This window comes from Choloepus didactylus, chromosome 14 (genome assembly GCF_015220235.1).
Source record: "Choloepus didactylus isolate mChoDid1 chromosome 14, mChoDid1.pri, whole genome shotgun sequence".
NCBI lineage: Eukaryota > Metazoa > Chordata > Mammalia > Pilosa > Megalonychidae > Choloepus > Choloepus didactylus.
In genome coordinates this window covers 87,771,015-87,781,916 of record NC_051320.1, presented here as the reverse complement: position 1 = coordinate 87,781,916, position 10,902 = coordinate 87,771,015, and the positions used below count along the sequence as shown (strand labels likewise).

The 10,902-nt window shown below is 49.6% G+C and overlaps 1 protein-coding gene across 1 annotated transcript in view; it reads left to right on the top strand.

Annotated features, from left to right (window-relative positions):
* Nucleotides 1-331: 331 nt before the first annotated feature.
* KCNQ3 (potassium voltage-gated channel subfamily Q member 3) overlaps nucleotides 332-10,902 on the top strand; it is a 315,288-nt gene continuing 304,717 nt past the window's right edge. Inside the window, exon 1 of the mRNA XM_037803311.1 lies at nucleotides 332-735. Within this exon, the coding sequence (XP_037659239.1) occupies nucleotides 347-735 (389 nt within the window). The 5' untranslated portion in view covers nucleotides 332-346. The remainder of the gene's footprint in view (nucleotides 736-10,902) is intronic.

Here is a 10,902-nt window from a genome sequence, read left to right as displayed (position 1 = left end):
AGCGCCAGTGCCAGGCTCCCGCCGCCGCGCGCCCTAGCGCCTCCGCGTTAGCCTCGCACGCCCTCGGCGGCTCCCGCGGCCCCCGCAGTCCCCGGCCCGCGCCCCTCAGGGTTCCGCGGCTGACCCGCGCGGGATGTGACTCTCTTGGTCCCCGCCTGGCCTCCCCGGCCCCCCGGGGGGCCCGCCTGTGCCTGCTTTGGGGGGTGGGTGGGGAGGGGCGCGCGGATCATGGCATTGGAGTTCCCGGGCTTGCAGCCGCCGCCGCCGCCTAGTCCACGCACCCGGAGCGCCCCTTCTTCCCCGAGCAGCAGCGGAGAAGGCGTAGCGGCTGGCGGGGGCGAGGCAGATGGGACTCAAGGCGCGCAGGGCGGCGGGGGCGGCCGGCGGCGGCGGCGACGAGGGCGGCGGAGGCGGCGGGGCCGCTAACCCAGCCGGTGGGGACACGGCTGCGGCGGCCGGCGACGAAGAGCGAAAAGTGGGGCTGGCGCCCGGCGACGTGGAGCAAGTCACCTTGGCGCTCGGGGCCGGCGCTGACAAAGACGGGACCCTGCTGTTGGAGGGCGGCGGCCGCGACGAGGGGCTGCGGAGGACCCCGCAGGGCATCGGGCTCCTGGCCAAGACCCCGCTGAGCCGCCCGGTCAAGAGGAACAACGCCAAGTACCGGCGCGTCCAAACTTTGATCTACGACGCTCTCGAGAGACCGCGGGGCTGGGCGCTGCTCTACCACGCGCTGGTGTGAGTACCCGGCCGCTCCGGGCGCCCCTGGGCGGTGGCGCGTGTTGGGGTGCGGGCGGGGGCTGCAGCCGCCGGTGTATGTATGCGTGCGGGTGTGTGTGTTAAAACCCAGAGGCGTTCGCCAGGGGAACTGGAGACCGTCCTGCCCTCAATGTGTTTCTCAGTGGTGTACATTTGTGCGTCTGAGCCGCTCTCTGGACATTGGTACCCGGGCTTAAAAGAACTAAGCGTGGTTCCCCAGCCCTTTTGGAGATTGCACTGGCATGTGGGCTTGCGCGTGTCCGCATTTCTGGCACCTTCTCGGGATGTTCCTATGGGAGCGTAAAAGAATTCTGTGGTTTTTCCAGTTAATTGGGGGGGGGGGTTGAAGAGGATAAAAGGGGTCTTTTCCGTGAGCGCTGTGTTTCTGCTTGGGCTGGGTCCCTTCTCTTGGAATTGCTACGGAGTTTAGACGAAACATCCTGGACGTGGGATGGGAGTGGCGCACAGTGTGTGTGTGTGTATATGTGTGTGTGCCCCTTCTTGCTTGCTTGTGCTGCCCTTCTTTGGGCTCCATCCTGGGATAGAAAAGAACCCGGTGTTGGTGTAATTTGGGGGCTTGGACTGGTCCAAATGCTTGTCTTTTGGCTCCTTTTAGGGATGTGAATAGGAGTCTGTGTGCATGTGTGTGTGAGTGCGTTCATGCATGCGCGTGCATGTGTCTGTCTTGCAGTTCCTAAGCCTAGACTGAGGGGCAGGGGCTTAACAGGGCCAGGAGCTGGAGTCCGGGGCTTAGGGCTTTGATATCTCCCAGCCTCAACCCCTGAGGCTGCCCTTGCATTTGGCTGGGCAGGGGCCCTGGGGCAGTGAAGAAGCCTGGGCGGAGGTTTGCCCCCAAGGCCCCCTGCCTCTAGAATCCCCTGGCTAGGGAGGATGCAAATCCCTGGCCAGAATGGAGAGGGAACTCGATTGTGCACACAACAGGATGGAAAATCCTCCTGGGTCTGAGAAGGTGGAGCGTACGGTGGGTGGTGGCTCCTCACCTAGGACCCGGAGGCTTGGGCCATTAGCTTATACTTCAGAGCTGGCAGACCCCTTCCAGCTCCCTCCCCGCCTCCTGGTTGTCCTGATGGAAGCTGTACCTTTACTAGAGGTTTGGCGGGGAACTGGCCATGAACTTGACCTCTTTTGTGCCTTAGTGGTGGTTTTACCTCTCTCTGCAACTCCAACTGATGCATAACTGACATGATCTGAAGAGGCTCGGGAACCTAGGAGTTCACCTACACCTGCCAGTCTTTCCCTTTGGAAGCGCTTTTCCAGCTTTGGCCACAAGGTGGGGGCGTCCGCACAAGACCTGATGCAGCAACAGGTGTCTGGGAAGAGGTTATGGCATCCTGGAGAGGCTGCCTCCAGGAAAGCAGAGGGACCAGCGGGAATGGGAGGCATCCAACCAGAAATGTGGATTTGGGGCAGTCCAGGCTTTGGTGGCTGCAAGTGTGAGTGAGTGTGAGTGTGTGTGTGTGTGTTTGAGGGTGTTGGTGCGGATCTGGATGGAGAGAGGGGTTAGCAATTGTTGCTCTTTCATTTGCTCTCTTCAGGTGGTAAAAGGGGGTTAAAATATATTCATCTCTCCATCTCTAGCACTGTATTTAGTTAAATTGAACTAAAGTTCAATTGGAATATGTGATATTTTAAATAGGCACAGCACTTTATTTGAGTGCACACAAACATACACAGACGCAGATGTCCTTTTGCACGTAAGTGACGTACAGAACGTATTGACTGACTTCAGAACCTGGGGTCCCTTTGGATCTTTTGAGCTCCCTCTTCTTCTCCCACCCTTCCCAACCAGCAGCAACCAGCTCTGCCTTGCCCAGTCTGGGGATGAGATAGCTAAAGCCTGTTACTGACAGAGCCTCAATTTTATCCTTCTCTAGAATTATTCCATCACCAGGAAGCAAGTTTGAGAATGCCAGGACTTATGGCCTCATTTTCCCAGAAGGGATCCAGGAAAACTAGAAGAATGAAGAGTCAGAGACCCTGTTAGGTACTTTCATACATACGTATGAAGAAAAGTATGTACATGTGAAGTATGTATGAAAGTACTGTCGTATGAAAATAAATGAGGCATTTACATCATTTGCTCCTTCTCATGATCCTGCCAGGCGGGAATTATTGTGTCTCTTTTATAGATGAGAGCATGAAAACTCCAAAAGATAAAATGACTCGCCCAGTATCATACAGCTTATGCATTTTGGAGCTCACTTTGAATGCAGGTCAGCTCTGTTCCTAAGCCCGGATCCCGGTTCTGGCTCTCTGCCAATAATCACAGAACTTGGGCATTTTGCTAGACACCACTGGGCACCCTATCCCCATTGGTAGCCCGGGGCTCTTGGTAATGCCTCTGCCCACCCCCCCCCCTTCCCAGCCTGCAGCTGGCAAATGGCTGGGAGTGGAGTTTGGAATCAAAGCAAGGGTCAGTCAGAACTCAGGGAACGGCAGTTGTGGGGAAGTGTGGGAAGGGATGGAGTGGTGGTGGGATTGCGTGTTCTGATTAATTGGGTTGGGTTGGGTTTGAGCTCCTGATGTTGAAGCAGCCTTCCTTAGCGCATGTGTCGTACATCCTTCCTCCAGCCTTAGGAGGAAGTCCAGTCAAGTGAACAGAATTAAACCTTTCATTGATGATTCAGGATTTTTCAAGGCATTGAAATTTGTGGTTCAGAGCAACCATTTTCCTATTCTGGGCTGTGGCTAATGGCATAAAAGGACCAGGAAATTGGGCTGGTCATGGGCTCACATTCTAATGCAGGCTTTTTTTTTGTTTTTTTTTTTTTTTAAATGAACCAGACCCACGAAACAAGATTTTTTTCTCTCTCTCTATTCTAAAGGTAGAATACAGCAAATGTGGAAATCAAAGACTCTTACCCTCACCTTTCTCCCTTTGCCTTAAATACCCATCCCCTACTTTCTCCCGGGTACTCACCTTCACCTTGGCCCATCTCTGGTATCACCTCTTCTACAGGTGTCACCTCCTCCAGGAAGCCTTCCCTGGCCCTCGAGGCAGGGTTAGAGTTGTCTGTCCTCTGCTACTTACCCAACCATAGTATTTTTCATGTTGCCTTGGGTTTATCTGTTGGCTTGTGTCCCCCATTGAACTGTCAGCTATTTGAGGGCAAGGGCTGTGTCTTTATTCTTTAGACTTCTCGATCTCCAGCAGGCTGTATGGCCCATGGTAGTTACTTAGCAAGCACTTGCTGAATTCATGAATGGAAGAATTCAGTTGGTTTTCTGGCTAACCAAGATCTTTCTGTATACAGTTTAAGTAACCAAAGTCAGCATTACCAAATTTTAATTATGAGAATAGCTCTTGAAGTCCTAAAATGGACTCTAGGGAGGGGAAACAAGTGGGGAACCGTCTTGAACCCCGGTGAAGCTGATCACTTCTCTGCTTTTTCAGCCCGATGGCTGAAAAGGGTCCTGACATTTATGGAAAGCAAGTTGGACTTGGAGTTCACTCAGAGACTCTGCCTTAAGTCTTTGTGACTTTGCATGAGCCACTGACCTTTAAGTTGGGGACAGTAACACTGCCCTGTCATGGGGGGTGTGTGTGTGTGAGTGTATATGTGTGTGTGTGTCTGTGTGTGTGTCTTAAAGGAAATAGTATACACAAATGCAATTAACCCAACAAATTGCACTCAGTATTTATTAGTTGACTCTGAATGGAGGTCTCCTTAAAAGTCACACATTTGACACTGGCCATCACAAGGCTGTCTGGGGACCTCTGTTCCTTGCCTTTTTTGTGGAGAGATGCTGGCTTCATCTTGGCGTTGTTGCTGGGGTGGCACTACACAAGCATCCAGCTGCCCTGACCATATCTCTGTGGCCAGCTGGGTAGATCAGTCACTCCTCTGATGACAGACCATGGGGAGATGGTCATGAGAAGTGCTCACTTACTGCATTCTGAGATAGGCTGGCTCCAGAGCTGTCTGCTAGGCAAGACTGGGTGGTAAGGGACAAGGACTGGCAGCTGCTCTGGAACGTTGAGGGGAGTTGGGGGCCGAACTGGTGGGTTTAGCACATTGGCTGGAGGGTCTACAGTCCTTACAGTGGAGGAGAGACATTGGACTCCCATTCAGGCCCCTTAGGGAAGAGAAGTCTTCACAAGCTTTGGGGTGAGAGAAATTTGGGTTCTCAAACTTGCTTTGCCTCTTACAGCTGGTGTGGTCTTGGGCAGCTGCTGAATAACTGAGCTTCAGTTTCCTCACCTGAAAAATGGAATCACAAAATTATTGGCTCTTGTGAAGCTAAGAGGACCTTGAGTGGAAGAGATGCTCAATAAAAGATAGTTATTTTTGCTGTTCTCCCTGTCCTTTATTCAGTGAACAGATATTTCTAGAGTGCCTCCTCTGTACCAGGTGTTCTTCTAGACATTAGGGATATAGCAGTAAACAAAACAAAACAATACAATACAGAGCAATTCTACCTGGTTGGACATTCACTCTGACATTAACATCCTTAATATTAATAGAGATATCAAGGTTTGGTCATCTGGTCACCCTGCCTGCTGGAATAGAAAGAGTCCCTTGGATGGTGTCTCAACCTGTCCTACAATCTGTAATTTCATCACTGAAGGGGCATCATTTTTCTAAACAGTGCTGGCTTCAACTCTTTCAGCTAGAGCATTTCCATGACTTTGTCCTTTCTTTTTTCCTCCCTCCCTTTTTGCTTCCCCCCCCTTCCTCCTTTCTTTCCTTCCTCTGTTTATTCATTCACTAATTTTGCCATTTTCCTCCTTTTCTGCCCCATGCAGTTCACTCTTTCTCTTCTCCCATTTGTGATGGTCTTAACCATTCTCAGTCCATCTGCACTCCTTTTCATCCCACCCATCTCCCTCTTTGCCTTTCCTCCCTCATATTTGTCAGTTACCTTCTCATTGAGAACCAAGGATTTTGAGGTGTTGCCATCCTTTATCAGTGGTAAGGACTCAGACAGCCCTGGGTTCCAACCCGGCCATTTCCCAGCTGTGTGATCTGGGGCAGTTTGCCCAAGTTTCCTGAATCTCAGTTTCTTTCTCTCTAACATGGGGCTAATGGTGCCTCTCTTACAGAGCTGTGAGATTTGGTTGAGGTGATGTGTACCTAACACCTAGACGGGGCATTGTAGGCACCCTGTAAATACTGCCCTTTCCTCCCTTTTGTTTCCCCTCCTGATCATATTCAATCTGCCTTCTGCTTGTACCCATCATAAAATCCATGTCCATCCCTCTTTCTAATAATCTTTTATTTTTCTCCTTTTCTCAACTCCCTGCCTTCCTTACAGCTCTCTGCTTTACAACATTTTCAAACCACTCTAGTAGGAGAAAGAAGCTGAGTAAGGGATTGAAAACAACAAGGCCACGACATCAGATCTCCAGGAAGTAGTGAGGGTTTTTGCTGGGGGGCTGAGGGGGGCATCTTAGGTGCCCATATTTCACTGTTTAGGAAACAGGCTCGCGCCAAGTGGCCTCAGTGCTGGGGGGTGGGGGGAGGGCACATGCTGTCCCCCTTTGGCGGATCAATAATAGGGTCTGAGCAGTGAGAAGTTAGGGAGTGTGACCAGGCTCTCAAAGCCACGTGCGGGGCAGAGCTGGGATCCCACGGTGTCTTCTGCCCCTCTGGGGTGGGGGGTGGGTTCAGGGTGCTCTCTTCACCATGTCATGGTTGTCTTCAGTGGAAGGAGATGCGGGGAGAAAGGTAAGAGAACAAGTGAAACTCTACCCCTCTGGGTGAGGCCTTGGTAGCTGCATTTCTTACATGTTCCCAGGGGGAGCCTGGGCTGCTAGTCTGCAGATCTGGAGGTTTCTCAAACTTCGATATGCCTGCAAATCCCTGAGCATCTTGTTAAACTGCAGATTCAGTAGGTCAGGGCTGAGGCCTGAGATTCTGCATTTCTGAGCAGCTCCCAGGGGATTCCACTGCTGCTGCTGCAGCACCCCACTTTGTGTAGCAAGGACTGGGTCAGAGGAGGAGATAGATGGTTGGTAAGAGATTACTCAGTGCCAGGCAAGCATTTTACAAGCATTCGGTATGTGCTTACTCTCTGTCTGGCCTCGTGCAGGGTTCTGGGACTAATCAGTGAACACAATGGCCATCAAAGTGCTCACAGCCTGGCTGGGAAATGGACATGGAAATAGTTAAAATGCAGAGTGATAGGTGTTATGATGGGCGTGCCATGGAGGATTTTAGAGCAAAGAGGAGGGGCCTCTGGGATGTGATGTGACCTAATATGTGGTTGTTCAGAGACCAAAGGGTCCGAGATCAAGGGCATGCTCAATTGAAAAAGAACACAGACATTTATGGCGCACCTACTGTGTGCAGTTACTGAGGTGACTTTACTAAACCTTCAACAAGCCCTTTATCATGCTTCATGATATATACTTGTGACGTGGATACAGGAGAAGAGGTGGTACATTCTGTTCTGTGGTAGAGGGAGGTCAAAGAAGCCTTCCTGGAGGAGGTGATTTTTCTGGACAGGTGTTTTTAATGATGCATTGCAAGAAGATGGGGCAGCTGTCTTCAATAAACAACTATGGAATGAGAGGAAATCTATGAGAAAAAAATAGTCTTCCTTCTTTCCCTGAGACTAGAGCAGAAGGAAATGAGATTTCTGTTACAGTTAAGAACAAATTGAAATATGAAATAATTGGAAGTTTCTTCTCCCAGACAGTTACCCTTCACTGAATTCTATCTACCTGGCATCACTTATCCCAGTGGCTCGCAACTCTCGCTGCATTTTAAAAGCACCTTGGGAACTTTGGGGAAAAAAATTTTGCGGTCAAGGTAGCTTTGAATTAGGCAAGAATTGTAAGTAGACTGCAAAACGATTGGGTAAGAGGATGTATACCAAGTATCATCGTGCAGACCACTGATTAATTTCAGAAGTGGAAAAGTGCCTTGAGAGAGAGAGAACTGGCCACTTTCACCTGTTGCAAGTCATCAAATGTGTGTTTCTTGAGACAAATGGACCACACCCTCCTCCTGGTTTATTCAGTCCATGGACAGCATTCCTGCAGTTGTGTCTAAAAGGCCTGAATCTAATCACGATAAAAGAACAGCCCCATTCAGATTGTGGAGCATCCTGCAGAATAACTGACATGGCCTTTTCCAGAGTATCAATATCCTGAAAGAAAAAAGGGGAGAGAATTATTTCAGATGAAAGGATTCTGAGGCCTGGCAACCAATTATGATGCATGGTCCTTGACTGGTCTTGGATTGAAAAACTAGATAAATAAATAGAGACTAGAACTGGGATAATTCAGAAAAGTTGAACATGGGCTCCCTATCAGATAACATTGTACAAAGTTCAGTTTCTTGAGTATGATCATGGTAGCATGGTTAGGTCGGTGAATGTTCTATTTTTTGGTACAAGCTACATGGTGCTGTGTTTAGGCGTGATGTATCGTGGTGTCTGCAGCTTGCTTTCAGATAAGCGTGTGTTAACCTGTGTATCCTCACACAGAGAGAAGCACATGTGGCAAAAGCATTAACAACTGGTAAGTCTAGGATAAGAATATATGAATGGGTATTGTGTTGTTCTTTCAACTTTTGGATTTTTTTTTTAAAGAAAAAGTGAAATATAATTTTTAGAAGGAAGACTAAACTCAGGCCCAGACACGAAGCCCGTGCATGGCCGTCCTCAGGACCCCTCCCCACAAGTTGCTAGCATCAGTGCTGGACAAGCACCAAGCATTGGTTCTTGGGGGTTCTCGGGGGTTCTCGGGATTCTGATTTGCAGCCAGGCCTCAGAACTGCTGGCTGAGTCGAACGGGTCTTCACGGATTCATGGATTCCACACAGACTGTGCCGCAGGGCTCCTCCCAGCCTTGGGTTTTGTCCAGTTAAGGACAAAGGTAGAGGAGAAAGGTGCAGCTTAGTGAGCTAAGCTTGTTCATTTCAAGGTCACACATGCTGAGTCCCCGCAGAGGGCCAAGCTTGTCCCCAGTCTGTTGAAGGGGATGAGCACGTGCTTTCCCTACGGGCAGAGAGACTTCTAGTGTGTGGACTACAAATGAATGCCGGAGTAAATCCTCTGGCAGCTGGCGCCTGGAGCCTCCCGCAGGTGAGCTCAGTCGGCTTCCTCCCGAGGTCGTCTTCTCTCCCTGCTGAGGGCCTCAGGGCGGGATTCCTTTTGCTTACCTGTGGTGCTTTCCTCCACCAAGAGCCATGTGGGATCGTCTGGACTCTGCAGGAGAGTAACCATTGAGTGAGGGCATATAAAACCAGAAGATCAGTAATAACCAGCATTTTTACATCATTTCATAGTTTATAATGTCACCTCTAGGGCAGTACTCTCTGTTTGTTGTCAGGGTCACCTGCTGTTTGGTTTGCTAGAGCTGCCGTTATGCAAAATACCAGAAATGGATTGGCTTTTATAAAGGGGATTTATTTGGCTACAAATGTACAGTTCTAAGGCCATAAAAGTGTCCAAACTAAGGCATCAACAAGAGGATCCCTTCACTGAAGGAAGGCTGATGGCATCCAAAACACCTCTGTCAGCTGGGAAGGCACGTGGCTGGCATCTGCTGGTCCTTTGCTCCCGGGTTGTGTTTCAAATTGGCTTTCTCCAAAATGTCTCTGGGCTTCTGTCTTCTCTCCTCTCTCTCAGCTCCTGTGCATCCTTGCTTCTTTCTCCCAGGGCATTTCTCTCTAAGTGTCTGGAGTTCCTCTCTTAGCTTCTCCAGGGCAAACTCTGGGCTTCATTTCTTAGCGTAGCATCTCCAGGTGTCTTCCTTTCTGCATCTCCAAGTGTCTCCAAGCATCAGCGACTGTGTTGGCTCTTGAGCTCTCTTAAATACTCCAGTAAATGAATCAAGACCCACCCTGAATGGACAGGGTCCACACCTCCATGGAAATAATTTAATCAGAGTTATGAGAGTCACATCTTAGAAACACTCAATCAAGAGGTTCCACCCAACACGACTGGGTTAAAAGATCAGGACTCTTCTGAGGTCCATAACAGTTTCAAACTAGCACACCTGACTTATATGTATGTATTAGTTATGATAACTGTCACGTCAGTTCCCTTTTAACGATCACCAAATTTGATTTTACTAAGCCAGTGTCGCCCCTGCACAGCAAGCAGCTTTCACATAGAGCTTCTCCACCATTGCTTTTTCTGTGCTTCTGTTTACAGCACTTTGCGTCAATTTCCACCCTTACTGACCTCTTCTTGGGGGTAAGGGATGAAATCTTATCCCACAAGACTTGCAAATTTTGAGCTGGGGGAAAAGCTCATTTGGTCCAGGCCATCTGCCCTAATGGAAAATTACTTAGTGTTATCAAGCAATTTATCTCCCTATTCCTGCCCTTTGCTGAAACCCCAGTTTCACTTAGTCTGACACCATATAAATCAGCTATGGTATGTTTCTTCACCCGGTGATGTCAGTCCAAAAAATGAAACCAGGAGGCCGAATAATCTGCAAATCTAATCAAACTAATCAACAGAGAGTTACTTCACAGCAGTTTATGAGATTTTGGGGCTCAGCCCTGAGGGACATGCTAGGCAGATAACAAAACTCAGAGGCTGTGAGAGCTGAAAGGGTATCCTTAGATGACAATGATGCTATCCTTCTCGTGCTAGCGAAGGGGAAACTGAGGCCTGTGGCAGTTAGAAACCTGCGATCACACTGCTGGTGAGGGGAGGAGTTGAGCCCAGCTCTTCTTCTTCCCAGGCTGCTTTCATTCATCCCCACTGGCTTCACCCCGAGGCCCAACAGCTGGGGACCCACAGAACAGACTTAACCACAGCGTTTCTTCTGGGTCTGCAGCCCTCTTAGGAGCCGAATCAAATCCCAGCCAAAGTGCAGTTTTGCTTGATGGGATGGATCTTTTACTTTATCTCAGAAAGGCTGGGGATGTTTTGTTTGGATTTTTTTTTTTCTCCAGGGCAAAATGGGTTGTTGCTCAGGGACTTGTTTTCTTCTTGATTCTCGCAAGTCATTTATGAATGACCAGAAGAAAGACGAAAGGCAGGTGAGGCCGACTGGTGAGGCTTCCTTCCCGCAGATGTCCTCAGGTCTGGGATCCTGTTTTCTCCACTCTACCCCTTCCTGCCCCCAACCCAGTCCTCTTTCAAGAGTCTCTGATCAATAATAGTCTCTGAACATCATTGGGTTCCATGTTGAGTCAGGGCATAGAAAACCATCATGTT